This window comes from Oncorhynchus keta, chromosome 11 (genome assembly GCF_023373465.1).
Source record: "Oncorhynchus keta strain PuntledgeMale-10-30-2019 chromosome 11, Oket_V2, whole genome shotgun sequence".
Taxonomy (NCBI): domain Eukaryota; kingdom Metazoa; phylum Chordata; class Actinopteri; order Salmoniformes; family Salmonidae; genus Oncorhynchus; species Oncorhynchus keta.
Genome location: NC_068431.1, coordinates 22,633,850 through 22,657,478, shown reverse-complemented (window position 1 = coordinate 22,657,478; position 23,629 = coordinate 22,633,850). Strand labels below are relative to the sequence as shown.

General features: G+C 42.3%; 1 protein-coding gene across 1 annotated transcript; it reads right to left on the bottom strand.

The window, feature by feature from the left end:
• Positions 1-832: 832 nt before the first annotated feature.
• LOC118389934 (exocyst complex component 3-like) lies at positions 833-22,650 on the bottom strand. Its single transcript, XM_035779943.1, has 13 exons — positions 22,566-22,650; positions 20,469-20,960; positions 18,360-18,580; positions 15,807-16,536; positions 14,465-14,579; positions 12,144-12,254; positions 11,863-11,963; positions 11,649-11,759; positions 9,076-9,211; positions 8,699-8,821; positions 6,932-7,087; positions 4,944-5,065; positions 833-1,489 (listed from the first exon to the last, which is right to left on the bottom strand). The coding sequence occupies exons 2-13, from the start codon at positions 20,933-20,935 to the stop codon at positions 1,171-1,173; spliced, it is 2,712 nt and encodes a 903-aa protein (XP_035635836.1). The 5' UTR covers positions 20,936-20,960; positions 22,566-22,650; the 3' UTR covers positions 833-1,170.
• Positions 22,651-23,629: the final 979 nt, after the last annotated feature.

Sequence of the window (23,629 nt, the reverse complement as noted above, 5' to 3'; positions counted from 1 at the left end):
ATACTTTCCGAAGGCACTGTATATGTTTTATAATGCTTTTGAATGACACATACTGTTTTGGCAGGAAATACCAGGTTACCCGGGAGAATAATGATTTATTCTTGAGATGGCACGTTTGTAAAATACCGGGAAAATATGAAACCCTAGTGCTGCAGCACCCTCAGCACCCCTACTTCCCGCGGCTATGATGACATCGCTACTTTGAAAGAGACTGCTGTGCCATTTTCCCTACATGAGCTAGCCCCTAGCAATTTGAGTTCTAGACAAATGAGCTTGAGTGACATCTTGCGAGCGAGAGAGAGAGCAAGAGAGAGAGTGAGAGAACGAGAGAGAGAGCGAGAGAGCGAGAGAGAGAGCGAGAGAGAGAGAGCGAGAGAGCGAGAGAGAGCGAGAGAGCGAGAGAAATGACGTAGTGCACATATCTGCACATACTGTATGTGACTTTCAGAACTACTGACTAAAAGGTATTCTAAAGTACCAGAGAATTTATTTAAATCGGTAACACTTTACATTAAGGTGTACTTAAAATGATTTACTAAAGGTTTATAAGTATTTTATAAACCATTAGTGGTTAGTTAAACAGTTATAACACATTGGCTAAAATTGTGCAGTCATGTAAGCTATCTTTAAGCAGTTTATTAACTACTTATAAATGTATACACTTACACCTTAATGTAAAGTGTTACCCAATGAGGTTTACAAAATGATTCTAAACATGAAGAAAAATCTGAGCTTGAAGTACAGTAGATGGGCTTGTATCTGTGGTACCTGATGTCAAGTTCTTCTTCTTATCGCTATCCATTCAAATGTCTGTAAATGAGTGGGAAGATCATTTACAGATGAATTAAAAACATTTAATTTCATGTTTCTATGGGGACTTTGCATTTCTTATCAGTAGTAGTAAGTTTCACAGTAGTTTGTGATTCTGCCCCATTGTAGTAGTCGCAGCACATACAGTAATATGACAGAATTTAAGATTGAGTACTCTTCGAAGTGTCAACAAACCTCTACCTCTATTATTTAAAGCAGAAATCCAAACAATTCGATCTTAAAGCTCCATGAGTATTAAGTAGTCATAGAGATGCACACATGGATACAAAATTACAGGTGAGCGAGCCTCTGTTCTACCAAACACTTGATGTGCATCAACTCCATACGATTTCCTTGAAGTCAATCATAATCCATATCCTTGTCCTCTTTCAGTTGTTCCGGTGGCAGCGTGGTTCTGTTCCTGGGGCTTCTCTTACGGTGTCGTCGAAGCCGGGCCTCTGAGAACCAGTTGGCGACAGTCATGGCAACACGGATGAGGCCCAGGTTGATGCAATGTACCTCGGAGGTGACAGGGATGTCCGAGAAGAGGGCATGATCCCTGCATGGCAGGGTAGAGCTATTGCTGCTCTCAAAGTCTCGGACCACGTTCAAGATCTCTTGGCGCTCTGCCTGACGTATCATCCCCCGCACATTTAGCAGGGTGGAGATGTGCTTCTTCCTGTGGTAGGATGAAGGGAGGAAGAGAAAGGAAAGATAGGGAAGATGGAGACCGATGTTAGTGTGTTTCGGTGGTTTCAGGTAGCTTCATGATTCAATCATGTTGTAGAGCAAAGGGCCATGACTTATTATGTTCATTTGATCTATTGATCATTTTTTCAATTATATTTCACCCCAAATAGACATTTGGGGGAGTTCCCAGTGGTAGACGGTAGACTTTGATCTATGAAAATACAGGCGGCTAGTAACAAAACAAAATAGTGATGCTTGCAGAGACTCCTTGTGCCTGAGTGAGTTAACATGTGTCCAGGTTGTCTTGACCAGCTCCAGCTCCCTCCTTTGATTCCAGAGCGTGGCACCAGACTGTCTCTCACAGGGTGGCAGGAACAGGAAGTACTCTGCAGCAGCTTCCTGTCTGCCTGGCCACAGGTCATGCGTCACACATAGGGTACGATGCCAGCTAGCCAGCCCTTAGCTGACCCCACAAAACACACAAACAACGAGGGGCCTGGGACCTTGTGGGGCCCTCCAGCCTCTGCCACTCAAAACAGCCCCTTGGTCCTCTCCAAGAATAAAGTACACTCAACCTATATGGACTAAATTGAAATGTTTCTTACAGAATACATATGAAACCATGGTAGGAAACCGTTTGGAAATTATGGGGAAATTATTAGGACAAAGGTGAGGACGCAACAGTTCACCTGACACAATACTGAATCCAATGATGTTATGTGCATTTTACATTTACTGTACTTTCGTCGCATTTGTTGATAATGAAATCTGACAATACTCTGGATACACTCAGTAATATGATAGGAATATTCCTGGAAAATGTGGGGTAGGTGCAACATAAGCCAAAACGAATTACAAGGGTTTGAGTGAGAGTGGCCACACACCTCTCCAAAGTGTTCACAGTTCCTAAGTCATTTTAATGCACTTTCATGACTCAAAGTAGAGTTTTCAACTATAAGGTGTTTTTTCAGCTCTCCTCGCTATGCAGTTGAGGAACTACAGAAAGCACACTTAGAGGTTTTTTGTTTGGAACACAACCCTGCATCCCAGCACTCACACAATCACTGTTGTTGTTTATGCAATCCAAGAACAATCCATTATAAATTGCTATCTGGGCCAGGTGGGCATCATTTGTAAGCTTGTTCTATTGCCAACATGACTAGCAAGGTTATAAAATACTATATTACAGCGTTAGGCTTTCACAATGCAATTCAGGGAATCAGATCATGTTAGTGCTTATTCTGTGATAATTTTCTTCACAATAGACAAACATATGTATTAATTCTGTTCAGAACAAACCAGAGTATGAAGCCATGTCATCTTGTAACTGTACATCAAACATAATGATCATAAACATTGACGCTGTATATGACATGAGTTTTATGATATGGAAATGTGAAGTGCACATTTGGACTCATGGGTGTTTGGCTTGCTTGTATGAAATCAAAGCGGTATTTATTATAGTCCTCTTAATTTACAGCATTTCCCTCACTCAGACAACAAAACATTTGCAAAAGTTGCCCAATTAGTGGGAGGGATGGGGGCAATTTCTTGTCGCGCAAGGTGATCATGTTCAGAACGGCTATCAGTCAAAACCCATACAGCGTTGTTAAAACTTTGTATGGCTGCAGTGGCACTATTGAGTAGCTTGGATGAAAAGTGCCCAGAGGTGCCCAGAGTAAACGGCCTGCTCCTCAGTCTCAGTTGCTCATATATGCATGGTATTATTAGTATTGGATAGAAAACTCTCTGAAGTTTCTAAAACTGTTTGAATGATGTCTGTGAGTAAAACAGAACTCTAATGGCAGGCAAAAACCTGAGAAGAAATTCAAACAGTAAGTGAGGTTGGTGGATTTTCAATCCAGGCCCAATTGAATTCACATTGGGATATGAATGAAGTTGCACTTGCTATGGCTTCCACTAGATGTCAACCGTCTTTAGAAACTTGAATGAGGATTCTACTGTGTTGTGGGACTGAATAAGAGCTGAATGAGTCAGCTTACTGGCAGAGAGTCATTTCCTGGTCACACGCATTCCACATGATATCGACTTGCATTCCATTCCTCCTCAAGACACAAAGGAATTCTCCGGTTGGAACTTTATTGAATATTTATGATAAAAACATCCTAATGATTGATTCTGTACTTAGTTTGAAATGTTTCTTCGACCTGTAATATAACTTTTTGAAGTTTTTGTCCGAAGAAATGCACGAGTGTTTGGATAGATGTACCAAACGCGCTAACAAAAGTAGCTAATTGGACATAAATAATGGACATTATCGAACAAATCAAGCATTTACTGTGGACCTGGGATTCCTGGGAGTGCATTCTGATGAAGATCATCAAAGGTAAGGGAATATTTAGCATGTAATTTCTGGTTTCTGACCAAAATGGCGGCTAATTGTATTATATTTCTGAGCGCAGTCTCAGATTATTGCATGGTATGCTTTTTCCGTCAAGTTTAAAAAATCTGACACAGCAGTTGCATTAAGGAGAGGTATATCTATAATTCCATGTGTATAACTTGTATTATCATCTACATTTATGATGAGTATTGCTGTTGAATCAATGTGGCTATGCAAAATCATTGGATGTTTTTGGAACTAGTGAACGTAACGCGCCAATGTAAACTCAATATTTTTTTATATAAATATGAACTTTATCAAACAAAACATACATGTATTGTGTAACATGAAGTCCTATGAGTGTCATCTGATGAAGATCATCAAAGGTTAGTGATACATTTTATCTCTATTTGTGCTTTTTGTGACTCCTATCTTTGGCTGTAAAAATGGATGTGTTTATTCTGTGGCTTGGTGGTGACCTAACATATTTGTTTGTGGTGCTTTTGCTGTAAAGCATATTTGAAATCGGACACTGTGGTGGGATTAACAAAAAGATTACTTTTAAAACGGTATAAAATACATGTATGTTTGAGGAATTGTAATTATGAGATTTCTGTTGTTTTGAATTTGGCACCCTGAACATTCACTGGCTGTTGTCATATCATCCCGTTAACGGGATTGCAGCCATAAGAACTCAGAGCCAGACCTCTGACGTCATGTATAGCTTGTTATTTTACAGACACTGCGTTCCAATTTAGTCGTTTATCAGTGCCCAAATTTGCCATTTTCAACTTGTATACAGGCAGGAGTGAAAATGGTTAATAATGGTATGTTCCCATGCTTTTTTCCCTTGTTTTGACCTATTGTGTCAACAGAAAGTCTATATGTGGACTTAAATTCCTCTACCTTTGTCCAGATGTCAAAAATAGCACTTTGTGAAACTGCACCGTGGCATGTAGGTTCTGGGTACTGTGGCATAGCGTATATAGGAAATGGTGACCAATGAACGACATTTGCCAAATTTGTTCATTGTTTTCCAACTCTGGACTTTCAAAACATTGCGCAATACTGTATTCCCCAAAATGATGAAAACCCCTACCGTATGTCTGGAAACTCTTTCACCAGAACAGCAACCTCCATCTGAATGGACGGAGTGTCCTCCAGGAGAATGATGTCAGCCAGGTGAGTGAGGACACTGTCCAGCCAAGAGGATCCTGACTCCTGAAAGAGGAAATATTATGTAAGATAAGTCATTATAAACATTTGTAAAACAATTGATATGGACGAGTTGCATAAGTACAAAGGTCAATCATCTCATTGTCCATCAGACATCAACAGATAGGTGCAATCCATCATTTTCTGAAACAAAAGCTCTGTGTGGACGTACCATAGACATTAATACCAACATCATCTATCAGGATTTGTAGTCCTACATTCTTAGAATAAAAGGTGCTATCTTGGACCATAAGCAGTTAATTGGGGTTACAAAACAGTTGTTGGGAGTGTTAAACTAAATCATCTTATCGAGTTCCGATACAGTTGAAGTCGGAAGTTTACATACACATTAGCTAAATACATTTAAACTCAGTTTTTCACAATTCCTGACATTTAATCCTAGTAAAAATTACCTGTCTTAGGTCAGTTGGGATCACCACTTTATTTTAAGAATGTGAAATGTCAATATAATAGAAGAGAGAATGATTTATTTCAGCTTTTGTTTATTTAATCACATTCCCAGAGGGTCAGAAGTTTACATACACTCAATTAGTATTTGGTAGCATTACCATTAAATTGTTTAACTTGGGTCAAACGTTTTGGGCAGCCTTCTACAAGCTTCCCACAATAAGTTGGGTGAATTTGGCCAATTCCACCTGACAGAGCTGGTGTTGGTCCATTCCTCCTGACAGAGCTGGTGTAACTAGATGAGTTTGTAGGCCGCCTTGCACGCACATGCTTTTTCAGTTCTGCCCACAAATTTGCTATGGGATTGAGGTCAGGGCTTTGTGATGGCCACTCCAATACCTTGACTTTGTTGTCCTTAAGCCATTTTGCCACAACTTTGGAAGTATGCTTGGGGTCATTGTCCATTTGGAAGACCCATTTACGACCAAGCTTTAACTTCCTGACTGATGTCTTGAGATGTTGCTTCAATATATCCATATCATTTTACTTCCTCATGATGCCATTTATTTTGTGAAGTGCACCACTCCCTCCATCTTGCAGCAAGCACCACCACAACATGATGCTGCCACCCCCGTGCTTCACGGTTGGGATGGTATTCTTCGGCTTGCAAGCTTCCCCCTTTTTCCTCCAAATATAACAATGGTCATTATAGTCAAACAGTTCTATTTTTGTTTCATCAGACCAGAGGACATGCTGCTGAGCAGCCTTTCAGGTTATGTCGATATAGGACTCGTTTTACTGTGGATATAGATACTTTTGTACCTGTTTCCTCCCGCATCTTCACAAGGTCCTTTGCTGTTGTTCTGGGATTGATTTGCACTTTTCGCACCAAAGTACATTAATCTCTAGGAGACAGAACGTGTCTCCTTCCTCATCGGTATGACGGTCACATGTGGTTTATACTTCCGTACTATTGTTTGTACAGATGAACGTGCTCCCTTCAGGCGTTTGGAAATTGATCCCAAGGATGAACCAGACGTGTGGAGGTCTACAATTTTTTTATTGAGGTCTTGGCTGATTTCTTTTGATTTTCCCATGATGTCAAGCAAAGAGGCACTGAGTTTGAAGGAAGGCCATGAAATACATCTACAGGTACACCTCCAATTGACTCAAATTATGTCAATTAGCCTATCAGAAGCTTCTAAAACCATTACATAATTTTCTGGAATTTTCCAAGCTGTTTAAAGGCACAGTCAACTTAATGTTTGTAAACATCTGACCCACTGTATTTGTGATACAGTGAATTATAAGTGAAATAATATGTCTGTAAACAATTGTTGGGAAAATTACTTGTGTCATGCAAAAAGTAGATGTCCTAACCAACTTGACAAAACTATAGTTTTTATAACAAGACATTTGTGGAATGGTTGAAAAACAAGTTTTAATGACTGATGGATGACTGACCAGGTCTTTAAAGAGCCCTTTGAGCTGCTTGGCCTCGTCCTGCAGTCGGAATGCCATCCTCTTCCTCATCTTCGATGATGTGCATATGACCCGTCCTCGCATGATCGCACGCAAATACTCCACCAAAACCCGCCTGTGTATCTCCCCCACCAGTATCTGTCAATCAAACAGTCAACCACTCAACCATTCAGTCCCTCAATCATAACATACAGTGCCTTCAGAAAGTATTCAGACCCTTTCACTTTTTCTACATTTCGTTACGTTACAGCCTTATTCTAAAATGGATGAAAAAATAAATAAAGAATCCTCAGCAATCTACACACAATACCCCATAATGGCAAAGAGAAAACAAGTTTTTAGAAATTTTGGAACCGAAAAAACATATTTACATAAGTATTCAGACCCTTTGCTACGAGTCTAGAAATTGAGCTCAGATGCATCCTGTTCCCATTGATCATCCTTGAGATGTTTCTACAATTTGATTGGAGTTCACCTGTGGTAAATTCAATTGATTGGACATGATTAGGAAAGTCACACGCCTGTCTATATAAGGGCACACAGTTGACATTGCATGTCAGAGCAAAAACCAATCCATGAGATCGAAGGAATTACCCGTAGAGCACCGAGACAGGATTGTGTCGAGGCACAGATCTGGGGAAGGGTACCAAAACATTTCTGCAGCATTGAAGGTCCCCAAGAACACGGTGGCCTCAATCATTCTAAAATGGAAGAAGTAGAACCACCAAGACTCTGGCCGCGCTGCCAAACTGAGCAATAGGGGGAGAAGGGCCATGGTCAGAGAGGTGACCAAGAACCGGATGGTCACTCTGACAGAGCTCTAGAGTTCCTCTGTGGAGATGGGAGAACCTTCCAGAAGGACAACCATCTCTGCAGCACTCCACCAATCAGGCCTTTATGGTAGAGTGGCCAGATGGAAGCCACTCCTCAGTTAAAGGCACATGACAGCCCGCTTGGAGTTTGCCAAAAGGCACCAAAGGACTCTCAGACCATGAGAAACAATATTCTCTGGTCTGATGAAGCCAAGATTGAACTCTTGGCCTGAATGCCAAGCGTCACATCTGGAGGAAACCTGACACCATCCCTACTGTGAATAATGGTGGTGGCATAATTATGCTGTGGGGATGTTTTTCAGCGGCAGGGACTGGGAGACTAGTCAGGATTGAGGCAACGATAAACGGAGCAAATTCTTATTTTCAATGAGAGCCTAGGAACTGTGGGTTAACTGCCTGTTCAGGGGCAGAATGACAGATTTGTACCTTGTCAGCTCAGGGATTCGAACTTGCAACCTTCCAGTTACTAGTCCAACACTCTAACCACTAGGCTACCCTGCCTCCCTAAATACTGGTGTGCCAAGCTTGATGCGTCATACCCAAGAACACTCGGGGCTGTTATCGCCGCCAGAGTTGCTTCAACATAGTACTGAGTAAAGGTTCTGAATATTTATGTAAATGTGTTATACGTTTTTCATTTGCAATAAATTAGCAAAAATGTCTAAAAACCTGTTTTTGCTTTGTCATTATGGGGTATTGTGTGTAGGTTGACGAGGGGGGAAAAACTATTGAATCAATTTTAGAATAAGGCTGAAACCTAACAAAATGTGGAAAAAGTCAAAGGGTCTGAATACTTTCCAAAGGCACTGTAACTGTTGATAAACTAAATATATTGGGATAGAAATGGCAAATATTTATTGCATGTATTATGTGCAACATGTTATCATGTGTTAGGTATGTGGTCATTGGTGGAGACCTGATAAGGTGGGCAGTCCATTCTTCTGAACTTCTTGAAGTGTTGTTTGACGCTTGCTTCGATGGCTTCAAAGGCCTCAGTGTTGTTTAACCACTTCCTTTTCACCAGCTTGTCAAAGAACGGCTGGAACAGAAATACACAGCTTTGACCCACATGAAGTGATGAACATTATGCTCCTATTGCAAAATGCACATCTGTGTAAACGTTAGAGCATGTGTGTTTGTGTTTGATCAGTCATATATGAGTGTGGAATTGGCAAGCTGTGTATTGGGAAAGGGATTTTAAGATAAATGTATGTTTTGTGTCAATAAATTGTAAGGAAAACATTTTCTGCGCCCTACCAAAGGAGGACACATTTAAAAAGCACATTGCCTCACCCTGATGTGCTCAAATAGTCTTTCCGTCAGAACCCTCACTGATTGGTTAACAATCCTATCCAGGGAGGAGTTAGCTCTCTGTGTGGACTCCTCGTTGCTCTGTGGGTCACACTGCCTGCAACGCTGTACAAAGGATCTACACAAAAAGTGGAATGCAAACACTGTTGGTGAGTTCAGGTAGTGTAAGAATGATCTGAAACTCGTATTTCTGACTTGGAAAACCCGTTTGAACCATTTACAACCTTAATAATGTGGATAACATCATTTGACCATGTGATCTATTTGTCCCTTTGTCAACAACAGTTGGTGCATGATCATTCATATTAATGAAGTCTGAAGGTTCTGCTTGCCTGAGTTAAAATTCCTCATGATAAGCTGCATACCACACTATTTACCAAGAGAGTTTTCATCTATATTTTTTGTAGCTGTCTATTTACCACAACAGCCCTATGCTGGCACTAGATCGCAAACAAGAAGATGCAGCGCTCCTAATGGCCCGGGGATTTTAATGCAGGAAAACTGAAATCTGTTTTAACAAATTTCTACCAGCATGTCTGCTGTGCAAATAGAGTGAGAAAAAAACTCTACACACAGTGGTGCATGCAAAGCTAGACCTCACTCTACATTTGGCAAATCTGACCATAACTCCATCCTCTTAATTCCTGCTTACAAGCAAAAACTCAAACAGGAAGTACCAGTATTATGCTCAATACTGATCCGATGAAGCGGACGCTAAGCTAACGGACAGTTCCGTTAGCACAGATTGGAACATGTTCCAGGATTCACCCGATGGCATTGAGGAGTTTACCACATCAGTCATCGGCTTCAATAATAAGTGCATCGACGATGTAGTCCCCACAGCGACAGTACATGCATACCCTAACCAAAAGCCAAGATTACAGGCAACATCTGCACTGAACTAAAGGCTAGAGCTTCGGCTTTCAAGGAGAAGGTCACAAATTCGGATGCTTATAAGAAATCCCCCTACGACCGACGAACCATCAAACAGGCAAAATGTCAATACAAAGATCAAATCCTACTATCTGATGCGGCCGCAGGGCCAGACGGATTACCAGGATGGGTACTCAGAGCATGTGCTGACCAACTGGCATGCGTCTTCACAGACATTTTCAACCTCTCCCATATGGGTCTTACAGTCTTACATATGTTTCAAGCAGACCACCATAGTCCACGTGCCCAAGAACGCCAAGGTAACCTGTCTAAATGACTATCGACCCATAGCACTCACATATGTAGCCATGAAATGCTTTGAAAGTGTAGTCGTGGCTCACATCAACACCATCATCCCAGACACCCTGGACCCACAATTCGCATACCGCCCTAACAGATCCACAGTTGATGCAATCTCTATTGCACTCCACACTGCTCTTCCCCACCTGGACAAAAGGAACACCTATGTATGTGAGAATGCTCTTCACTGACTACATAGTGCCCTCCAAACTCATCACTAAATTAAGGATCCTGGGATTAATCACCTCACTCTGCAATTGGATACTGGACTTTCTGACGAGGGTAGGCAAAAACACATCTGACCCTCAACACTGGGTCCCCCCGTCCTTAGCTCCCACCTGTACTCCCTGTTCACCCACGACTGTGTGGCCGCACACGACTCCAACCCCATCATTAAGTTTGCCGACGACACAACGGTGGAGCGCCAAGTTCCTCTGTGTCCACATCACTAAGGACATACCATGGTGCAAACACAACACAGTCGTGAAGAGCACACAACAATGCCTCTTCCCCCTCAGGAGGCTAAAGAGATTTGGCATGGGCCCTCAGATCCTTGAAAAGTTCTGCAGCTGCACCATTGAGAGCATCTTGACTGGCTGCATCACCGCTTGGCATGGCAACTGCTCGGCATCCGACCGCAAGCCGCATCAAAGGGTAGTGCGTATGGCCCAGTACATCACTGGGGCTGAGTTCCCTGTCATCCAGGACCTCTATACCAGGCGGTGTCAGAGAAAGGCCCTAAAAATCTTCCGGTACCGGAAAGTCAAGTCTGGGACCAAAAGACTGCTTAACATCTTCTACCCCAAATCCATAAGACTGCTATACAGTTAATCAACTAACTACCCAGACGTTTTGTATTTCAATCAATCAATCACCTAACAAAACCTACATGTATATATTACCTCAATCAATCACCCCAACTACCTCGTAACCCAGTATACTGACACTGGTACCACTACTCCTTGTATATAGCCTGTATATAGCCTCGTTATTGTTATTTTATTGTGTTAATATTTTCCTTTTTATCTATTTGCTAATTGTCTTACTTTTTAACTACATTGTTGGGAAAGGGCTCATAAGTAAGCTTTTCACGGTAAAGTCTGCACTTGTTGTATTTGGAGCATGTGACAAATACAATTTTTCTTGTCAACTTTAACAAGATTGCCAACTAATTGTAAGCAATGTTAGCTAGCTAACTGGAGACGCTGTCATCCCATTTACCACTTCACCAACTGAAAAATACATGTTTTTGATAAGCATTTGATTGGAGCATCAGTTAACACAGATGCCACAGGAGATGACTTCTCTGTCTGGGTATCTACCTGAGAGGCGGGCAGCAGTTGACCAGAGAGATGGTCCTGGAGACGTATCCATCGCCCCGGTCCCCAAACTCACCCTGGGTCTCATGGAACATCTCCACCTTTCTCTGGAAACTGGACATAGTAACATGATCAAATTAAATCCATATATTGATTCACATTGAGGTTGTTGATTGAACTCAATGTCCATGTCTTTATAAACACATCTTCTCCTCACCTATATAGGAAGTCAGACAGTCCATTGAGATTGCAGCGGGCCACCCTGGCCCCCAGAAACGGGCTTACAGCTGTGGATCTGTCCAGGTCTACCTTTAGTCTCTGTAACAACCACACACAGATACTGATCAAAGCAGGAACTTCAAAATCCAACCACCCAAAATAGGTCACTCCAATATTAATGGAAGATTTACAAATGTCTTTGAGTTGTTTACCACAATGTCCAATGGTGACCTACAGATCTACTGTGCAGTAGTGTCTCTGAGTGATAGTGTGACAGACCTGAATGACAGAGCGGGCCAGACTGGACTGGTACTCCTCTATGTGCAGCGTTTGGGCCCACCGCCTCTCCTCCTCATCCAGAACCTGAGTGAGCTCTGTGGACACCTTCTCCTGCGATAAACAGAACACACACAACCATAAAGTCCATTGCCTACCCAAGAAACAAGTATGGAAAGTTTCAGTACCATTAGATTAGTGCCAGAACCATTACCTCGGTAGGTGGGATTTCCCCCCGACAGTGTTCAGTATTAATGGACAATTCCACCACTTTTCAACCTAATTTTCATTATCGCCATCACAAAAGCAGTGTCTACAGATGTGAAAATGGCACATTTCTATGTTTTGTAGAAAGATATATAAAGTTAAAAGGTTCTACCTGATGATATCATCGAAAGTTAAAACAATGATTTTCAAACACTACTGTATGTGATTTGCGGTGACTTGGGGAGCAAGAAAATACCCTCCAAATAAAATGAAATAAAATGACTTGAAATGCTTGCTTATGAGCCGTTCCCAACAAGGCAGAGTTAAAATGTATAATAAAAAGAAAAATAGTAGCACAAGAGGAATAAAATGCACAAGAATGGAGCTATATACAGGGAGCACCAGTACCAGATCAATGTGGAGCTATATACAGGGAGTACCAGTACCAGATCAATGTGGAGCTATATACAGGGAGTACCAGTACCAGATCAATGTGGAGCTATATACAGGGAGTACCAGTACCAGATCAATGTGGAGCTATATACAGGGAGTACCAGTACCAGATCAATGTGGAGCTATATACAGGGAGTACCAGTACCAGATCAATGTGGAGCTATATACAGGGAGTACCAGTACCAGATCAATGTGGAGCTATATACAGGGAGTACCAGTACCAGATCAATGTGGAGCTATATACAGGGAGTACCATTACCAGATCAATGTGGAGCTATATACAGGGAGTACCAGTACCAGATCAATGTGGAGCTATATACAGGGAGTACCAGTACCAGATCAATGTGGAGCTATATACAGGGAGTACCAGTACCAGATCAATGTGGAGCTATATACAGGGAGTACCAGTACCAGATCAATGTGGAGCTATATACAGGGAGTACCAGTACCAGATCAATGTGGAGCTATATACAGGGAGTACCAGTACCAGATCAATGTGGAGCTATATACAGGGAGTACCAGTACCAGATCAATGTGGAGCTATATACAGGGAGTACCAGTACCAGATCAATGTGGAGCTATATACAGGGAGTACCAGTACCAGATCAATGTGGAGCTATATACAGGGAGTACCAGTACCAGATCAATGTGGAGCTATATACAGGGAGTACCAGTACCAGATCAATGTGGAGCTATATACAGGGAGTACCAGTACCAGATCAATGTGGAGCTATATACAGGAGTACCAGTACCAGATCAATGTGGAGCTATATACAGGAGTACCAGTACCAGATCAATGTGGAGCTATATACAGGAAGTACCAGTACCAGATCAATGTGGAGCTATATACAGGAGTACCCGTACCAGATCAATGTGGAGCTATATACAGGGAGTACCAGTACCAGATCAATGTGGAGCTATATACAGGGAGTACCAGTACCAGATCAATGTGGAGCTATATACAGGGAGTACCAGTACCAGATCAATGTGGAGCTATATACAGGGAGTACCAGTACCAGATCAATGTGGAGCTATATACAGGGAGTACCAGTACCAGATCAATGTGGAGCTATATACAGGGAGTACCAGTACCAGATCAATGTGGAGCTATATACAGGGAGTACCAGTACCAGATCAATGTGGAGCTATATACAGGGAGTACCAGTACCAGATCAATGTGGAGCTATATACAGGGAGTACCAGTACCAGATCAATGTGGAGCTATATACAGGGAGTACCAGTACCAGATCAATGTGGAGCTATATACAGGGAGTACCAGTACCAGATCAATGTGGAGCTATATACAGGGAGTACCAGTACCAGATCAATGTGGAGCTATATACAGGGAGTACCAGTACCAGATCAATGTGGAGCTATATACAGGGAGTACCAGTACCAGATCAATGTGCAGGGGTATGAGGTATTTGAGGTAGATATGTACATGAATGCAAGGTAAAGTGACGAGAAACAGGTTTTGAAAAGCTAACAGTTTTTCTTACTTTTAATCCTATCCCTGTGATGTAAAAGAGAAGCATTTTTTATGACCTTGTCTTTTTAACCACAGATCATATAAATGCGCCATTTTCACACATGTAGACACTAGTATGGTGCTGGAGATAATGAATATGAGGTTGAATTGCACTTTAAAAGCAATGTGATTTTACCCTGACAGTGTTCAGGCAGTCCTGTTCCAGTTGGTCCACTGTGTCTTGGTGCAGTAGGGGTTCCAGTTGGGAGTAGTTAATTGGGGTTTTCATGCCAACGGTGCCCAGGACATCCCTTAAAAAAGACGAGAGGGAGAGTGAGGAAGAGATACTATGTGTCACTATCCAGTCAAGTCTCACATTTCAGATCTGAACTAATACCTGTAAAGATCTATGTTAATATTCATACATACGTACAATGGACTTCCTTGATGTTCTTATCTTACACTCTTATTTAAAAATTATATATTTTTGTCCCCATAGGTGAACCCTTTGGTGGTGAAACAGGTTCTACTAAGAACGTATAACATTGTATTAATGAAAGGGTTCCACTGGAACCAAAAATTGATAATGGGCGCGTTTGAGTAGTAAGGCTAACGTAGCCGACTGTAGACGAATGTCGACAAGAGCAGTCAGGGGAGGTGCATCTGAAACAGCCGAAAATGTCAGACACTGTTGTGGTTTTCCTACAGCAAGGCTTAGATGAACATGGCAGTGTCAACGTAGTTGCCATTGTTTGTGAAAATGTTTCTTTATATCAAAATAAGCATGTTTCTAACCCCCAGATCACACAATCACAAACTGAAATCATATGTGTGTACATTGTACAATCAATTGATGAGAGAGAGGTCTCAAATATCACATTAATTTCTGAACTATTGTCCAAAGTACCTGTACATCCATTAATGAGTTTCTATGATTTGTAACTATTTTTGATGTATGTAATGTGATGTATTATTGAGTATTATTCATTCATTATTCTACTATTTCATGTATTTGTATTCATTCATTTTTGTTCATCTCATGATTGATTTTACATATGCTATCAGATTGCCGGATGGGGGGGGGTGGGAGTTTTTAAATACATGAATAGAAATAATAAAAACTTGATGCGAAAAAATATATATCACTAATTTGTATATATCCAATGTATACCACTGGACTTTCACGCGGGTCAAACAAAAACACCCTAATGATTGGTTGACAATAGCGGCAGGATGAAGTTGATGAAGAGAAACGGCCGGAACTTTCAGTTGACTATAGTCAAAACATCATAACCTTTGATCACGTGGATCATGCAGTTCATGCAGTCGACATGTAGGCACAAGTCTGAAAATGTTTATCCACATAATGTAACACACTTTGAAAGGCGACTTGACAAAATTGATATGCTCAAACACAACCATTTTCATAGGGTTTTCCTAAGGGGACAATTAAATAACCCTTTATGGTTCTAGGTAGTACCTTATTTTCGAAGAGTGTATACATTTAATGTTGTTATGTTATGACTTGTGACACTGACCTGTTGTAGATGTTGTAGAACCAGTCCAGCATAGAGTAGACGTCAGTGATCTGAAGCTGGGAGCTGGTAATGATTTTCAGGCGTCTGGCCACCGCCCGGTGGTAGCTCTGTACATACACCTGGAAGGCCTGGAACTCCTCCGGGTAGACCGACACCACGTTCCGCCGTGCCGCGTCCAGGTCGTCCACCATGCGTCCCCTTAACCTCTCCAGGTATGAGGCCAGTTGCCCCGCCTGAGTGTCCACCTGCTGCGGCAGGCTCCAGTCTGCCGCCTCCGCCACCGCCTGCCGCCATTTCAGCTTGAGCTGACGGGGCCTCTGGCTATGATGGGGCTGGAGGCCCTCCCTTAAGGGCTGGGTCTGGGTCTCTTCTCTCTGGGCCTGGGAAATGTCAGCCTGCTCCTCCTGCTGAATGACCAGCACCACCAGTCCCAGGTTAGGCCCGGCCGTTGGCTGGCGGAGGGACTCCCTCACCACGTCCCACATCTCCTTCTGCAGGGCCTCATACAGCAGCTCCACATCCTTGGCCTTGCGCCTGCTGGCGTCCCGTGAAGCGTTGGGACTGGAGGGGTTGTCGAAGGAACCAGGAGGGGTCACTCCGGGGGGTGTGGATGGAGGCGTGGAGGGATGTGGCAGGAAGGCCAGTAGCTCGCACTCGTGCTCCAGCTCCTGGATGTGTGTGTCGGCCAGGAGGAGATCCCTCTGGTTGACCAGCTGTAGGATCTCCAGCACTGAGGTAAGAGAGGAAAGGACAGATAGAGGAATCCCTTTCAAACTGTTTAGTCTTTTGGTTTGTAAAGAGTATTGCCATATGTGTAGGAACGGGTGGGGTAAGTGAGGAGAAAAAGTACATGTTTTCAACATTGACATACTGAAGGGTGCTGATACAGTTAAAGTTGGAAGTTTACATACACATTAGCCAAATACATTTAACCTTTTTCACAATTGCTGATATTTAATCCTAGTAAATATTTGCTGTCTTAGGTCAGTTAGGATCACCACTTTACTTTAAGAATGTGAAATGTCAGAATAATAGTGGAGAGAATTCTTTATTTCAGCTTTCATTTCTTTCATCACATTCCCAGTGGGTCAGAAGTTTACATACACTCAATTAGTATTTGATAGCATTGCCTTTAAATTGTTTAACTTGGGTCTAACGTTTCAGGTTGCCTTCCACAAGCTTCCCAAAATAAGTTGGGTGAATTTTGGCCCATTCCACCTGACAGAGCTGGTGTAACTGAGTCAGGTTTGTATGCACACACTTTTTCAGTTCTGCCCACAAATGTTCTATAGGATTGAGGTTAGGGCTTTGTTATGGCCAGTCCAATACCTTGACTTTGTTGTCCTTAAGCAATTTTGCCACAACTTTGGAAGTATGCTTGGGGTCATTGTCCATTTGGAAGACACATTTGCGACCAAGCTTTAACTTCCTGACTGATGTCTTGAGATGTTGCTTCAATATATCCACATCATTTTACTTCCTCAAAATGTAATCTATTTTGTGAAGTGCACCACTCCCTCCCTCCTGCAGCAAGGCACCCCCACAACATGTTGCTGCCACCCCCGTGCTTCACGGTTTGGATGGTGTTCTTCAGGTTGCAAGCCTCCCCCTTTTTACTCCAAACAAATCGATGGTCATTTTTGCCAAACAGTTCTATTTTTGTTTCATCAGACCAGAGGACATTTCTCCGAAGGTATGATCTTTGTCCCCATGTGCAGTTGCAAACCGTAGTCTGCCTTTTTTATGGTGGTTTTGGAGCAGTGGCTTCTTCCTTTCTGATCAGCCTTTCAGGTTATGTCAATATAGGACTTGTTTTTACTGTGGATATAGATACTTTTGTACCTGTTTCCACCAGCATCTTCACAGGGTCCTTTGCTGTTGTTCTGGGATTGCTTTGCACTTTTCGCACCAAAGTACGTTCATTTATAGGAGACAGAACGCTTCTCCTTCCTGAGCGGTATGGCGGTTGCGTGGTCCCATGGTGTTTTTACTTGCGCACTATTGATTGTACAGATGAATGTGTATTTGGAAATTGCTCCCAAGGATGAACCAGACTTGTGGAGGTCTGCAATTTGTTTTCTGGGCATGCTATATACCACACTGTCCTTTGACTGTCCCTTGTCTGCTTTGTTCCCTACGGAGCTCTGTGAACAGTAGCTCTGGATTAAGCTTTATCTGAAGGGATCAGCAGTAGGAGGAAGTGCAGTCATTTCCTGCTTTCATAGTTTGGTGCTGATTGAACCCGATGACTGAGGGGATCTGGGGACCGCTCACAGCTCATCAGAGACCAGCGTGGAATTGGTGGAGGAAGTACTGCAGGACCTGACCAAGAAGTTCCTGAGTTTCCGACTTAATAGACTCAAGTGAGGTTGGACTCGTAATGTGAACACTGAAACGTACAACGCTGACTGACATGCCACAGACAGAGGTAACCTGCATTGATCCTTACATGATTCAGAGGTTTCAGATTATGTGCCCTGTGATTGGCTGGACCAGCAGAACACATACCATATCTCCCCACTTGATTGGTTTGTTTTGGAGCGCCTTGTATACCTGAGAGTGGTTCCCTAGGTTTGACCACTGGCTCTTCCTCCTCCAGCTCCTTCTCGGCCTCCTGGGAGTTGTGGTCCGACAGGGACTCCCTCTTCAGTTTGCTAAGATTGACCATCCTGAGGAAGGAAGGCCGGCGGCGAGACTCATCCTCGCTGTCAATGCCCAGGTCTCCGCAGGGCAGGCTCTCTCTACGCTGTGTCTGCTTCCGCCGCCCTGCAAATCTAGAAGCAGAAGAGAACCATCAGGAGAGAATAGGAACTATATTATGGCTTGTTACGCTGTCAACCTCACAGTATGGCATTGGAGAGAGAGAAGAGCTATGTGTGGATTCCCAGAGTCAGAGATATTGTGTGGGAATTAAGGTTCCATCTCAAATATAAATGGAACGGGATACATACGTGTTATCAAATACTGTAAGGGTCAATGCTAACAGGTGACTACCATATCCAGACTACCATATGCTATAAATAAGCAGTTATTTAAATGCTTGAGAGGTGCTTGTAGCTCGAAGCCAGGGATGGGCAACTGGGGGCCACAGCCCCCCTTTTGAAGGTCCTCAGTTAAATTTCCAAATTTCCCAGGAACTCAATCAGGGTCTCAACTAAGAATAGTAGAATAGTTAGAATAGTAGAACACACAAGGTGCCATTTCAAAATTTGGTTGTGCATCAGCAGTTTCTCTATGTCAGTCACTGATAGTCAATTGTGGGTTTGATGTGGGTATGGATGTGGGTATGGATGTGGGTATGGATGTGGGTTGGATGTGGGTTGGATGTGGGTATGGATATGGGTATGGATGTGGGTATGGATGTGGGTTGGATGTGGGTATAGATGTGGGTATGGATGTGGGTTGGATGTGGGTATGGATGTGGGTATGGATGTGGGTACACAGACCTGTTAGAAACTGCGGCCCATCATGATGAGTTCTGATTTTTTGTGGCCCCAACCCACATCAAAGTTGCCCATCCCTGCTCTAAGCAATCCAGATTGGAATTTTTGATGGCTGCCTTTCCCTGGCTGCAACAGTCAAAGTGAAAACAATGTCCCGGTTATACGTAGTGCCATTCACTCAATGCTTAGGTAGACAAGATAGCATTAGCAAACAAAGGGAGTTCCACACATAAACATGGTGAATTTTTACATTCCATAACCAATTAGGAAATGATTATGCTATATGCTGTGAGCATTTCCGTCATTTCGTTACAGCTATCACAGTGCTACAAAATAGTGTCTAACTTAATCATATTACAGTGCCTACAGAAAGTCTACACCCCCTTTGACTTTTTTCACATTTTGCGGCCTTAAAATTCTATCTAAAATGTATCTATTGTCATCGGCAGAGACTGGGGAGTTTGTCAGGATCAAAATAAATATGAAAGGAGCAAAGCCCAAGTTAGAAGAAAACCCGCCTCAGTCTTCTGAAAACCTAACCCTAGGATAGGGTTTTATTTTTCAGAGAGACAAATGCACAAATATTTATGCCGAAACACACCAGAATAGCTTTCCAAGAGGTGTTGAGTGTTCCTGAGTGGTTTAATCACAATCTGGACTTAAAATTGCCTGAAAATCAGAGACAACATTTCAATATTGCTGTTCATCAATCATTCCCAACCAAACTAAATGAGCTTGAGCAATTTTGGGGGAAAAAACAATTGATATATGTTGCCATAAGAGAGTGCAAAATTGGTAGAATCTTATTCCAAATGATTCACAGCTGTAATGGCTACCAAAAGGTGCTTCCACCAAGTATTAACTCTGGGGTGTCAAGACATCTATGTAAAAATAATAATAATAATCATCATTTAGAAAAATGTACTTTCTTTCACTGTGAAAATGTCGACTAGGTTGTGTAGATCTGTAGAAACAAATGAATTGAATCCCCTTTAAGATTACATTTTAAGGCAGCAGAATGTGAAAAACGTTAAAGGGGTGTAGACTTTCTATTGGCACTGTATATATAGAGAGACATTACATTTATGTTCATCTGTGGCTCTGGACCTGTATTTATAAAGCGTCTTAGAGTGGAAATGGTTCTCCCTGTCCATGCAATCTTATTCATTATGATCTAAAAGGCATCTGATCCTAGATCAATACCCTCCATCCCAATTACCGTAGCAGGGTCATGATCTCCTCTGAGCTCCTGCGGATGCCCTTCCTCTTCTCTTTCTCTGGCGGGGGCGAGTGGGGGTCCGTGGGGCTTCGCAGGGACGGGCTGGTCCCCCACACGCTGCACCCCGACATACGCAGCCCCTTACCCAACTTCCCCAGGGTCTTCAGGGGGGAAGAGCCGCACAGTCGCTCCAGAGTCCCCCTCAGGGGTCTTCCTCCTTTAAGGGCCCCGGTGCTGTGCTTCTCCATGTTCACCTCATTCTCCTCCTCTTCCCCATCTCGCGACAACCTGCACTGGAGGGATTTTGCTCCACGGCCCACCAAAATGGGGGGGTCACCCTCATTCCTCTCCTCCTCCAGGTTTACCTCCTCGAAGGGACTCAGGTCCAAGTTTAACCTGGGCAGGATGAGTTCACTGTTCCCATGATTACTCCTGGTCCTCCCTGGAAGGTTTTTAAGGATGGGCATGATGCTTGTGCTCAGGAATCAAATACTGTAAGGACACAAGGCCACTTAGTTAGAACAGATCATAGTTAGGCTAGCAATACCAAGAGCTCAATATGAGTATGGGCTGGAAAAGGTTGAACAGAACATGCCAGCTAAAACCAGAATGAATGAGAGAGTAACGTTGTAATTGAGGACCTACAGAATATTCTAATAGCATAAGAACTGTTGCAATGAGACTATTCTGTATAGGCTCTACTCAGCGATTAAATACAAACACAGACGATTACCCAGCAGCGTTCTCAAGTTACCGACAGTAGAACATGTGTATGGGTAACTGGCCCACCCCGGGGGTGCCAGTTACCCCGGGGGAAGATTATGGCATGGGGTTTCACACAAGTGTGTTAAAATCCATTTGATCAGTTTTACTTTGAAATTCTTTAGTAGGTAATACTTAAAAGCTAAGTCTAGTTGTCTTATTTTAATTATTTAAATAAAATATTGGGGAGGAAATTATGTTGCACATGAAAGTCCCTCTGTTTAACTCAGGAAATAAAAAGCGGTGTCTATCTGCGGCTGGCTACATTATTTTGTTTCACTAAAACACTTAAGTATTTAAACAACTTGATATAACATCGGTCTTGATGAAATCACTTAAAATTCCTCCCTAAATTCACAGTGAAAGAATTGATTGGGTCAAGTGGTTTTAGTGCTTGGCTGCCTGGGACACTAGTTTGCTGTATGTAATTACACTAACTACTGTAAACTACTATGTAACAATGTGTCCTCATACACTACTGTATAATGCACAGGTATAGGTATTATAGCCACACTTATTATAAAGTGAAACACAAATCAAATCAAATCAAATCAAATTTATTTATATAGCCCTTCGTACATCAGCTGATATCTCAAAGTGCTGTACAGAAACCCAGCCTAAAACCCCAAACAGCAAACAATGCATGTGTAAAAGCACGGTGGCTAGGAAAAACTCCCTAGAAAGGCCAACACAGTGGTTAATCTCTAGAAATAAACATAGTAACTAGTTGTTCTTAAAGTCCTGGTAAATGGAAACATTAAAGGTGTATGAAAATAATTGAATTGCTAGCCCTGTCTAGAAATATATCATATTGATTATAAAACTTGTTTTTCCCTTTTTGTTCCTTGGAAACCTTGTCAGTGTCTGAAAAGGCCTACATTGAAATAGTTAATTATGACCCTGTATGTACCAAATCCTAGTACAAAGTATTACCTTGTTATTTTCAAGTACTTATAGCATAGACCATAGATGATTGTAAACAAACATCTACCTGTTTCTGAAGACCAGCAAAACAATCCACAGTGGCAAACACTTCATTTTTTATTTCCTTGTAACAAGGTAGACTTTATGAGCTATAAATCTAAAGGACTTCCTGAAGATACAATATAATAGTTATGACAGACAGACTACAGCAGGGTATCCTTCTCAATCAAACGTTTTGATATCTCATGAACTCTCAGAGACAGTATTTTAGAGCAAACCAGAACACCATCACAACGGTAATGCAAAGCTATATGCATTATTGTATCGGCTTTAAAGATTTAGAGAAAGGATGGCAAGAGGCACAGCAATCAGAGGTGCACCTTAATAAGATACATTCTTAATTCCTCTTACCGTGTGCAGTGTCTCAGTGGAATATCATCCACTGTGTGTGTATCTCCACTGTTGCTCAGGAGAGCACTGTGCTCACCCGGTTTCCTGACTGGTTGTATTGTAGCTGACAATTATGCTTTTTCCTGAGGAAACTCTGTGTGTGTGTGTGTGTGTGTGTGTGTGTGTGTGTGTGTGTGTGTGTGTGTGTGTGTGTGTGTGTGTGTGTGTGTGTGTGTGTGTGTGTGTGTGTGTGTGTGTGTGCGTGCGTGCGTGCGTGCGTGCGTGCGTGCGTGCGTGCGTGCGTGCGTGCGTGCGTGCGTGCGTGCGTGCGTGCGTGCGTGCGTGCGTGCGTGCGTGCATGTGTGTGTGTTGTATTAATGTCTGAGCTTCAGTTGATAAGTGATTGGTGCTTTTACATTCTGAATTGACCCGAGTAACAGAGAGTATCTTCAATGGCTTCCAAATGTACTCTATGAAGCACTTAAACAATCGCCTGCACTGCTTCGACATGCGGTCAGTCTAACATATACAATATTCTGGAAAATGTCAAAAATTGTTTGTAATATAGATGTCGAAGAGATCATGTGAACAGATAATGGGCTGGTGTGTTTGATATCTTCAATAACAAATCCAAAGTATTTTGAGGCCCACAGTGCGTCAGGAATCAGACATCTAGAACTGATATTTAGCTCATATTCAAAGATATTAGTTACATTTCTTAAGATGGTTGCTTTGCTTAGAAACCTTTACTTACGATTTAAGCATGTCAATACTAATAGATTCCATGCAAACTTCAAAAGCAGTGACTTCAAACTCTTGGACCACCAGGGATCCATTCTGTCCTCCTGTGCCCTCTAGTGGCGGAATTGTGGACCATTTCCTATATAACCAACAGAAAGGGGGATGTAATTGCGACAGGTGATGTCTGTTGTTTGTATTAGTTGAGGATGTTGATATAATCTGGCTATGGTTTTCTTAATTGCCCCTGATTGGGTAAATATAGTTGTATTTAATTGAAGAACACAGCTGTCTCAGACCAGTGTCTAACAATCATACAAAGACAATATTTGAACTGCCTGTTAAAT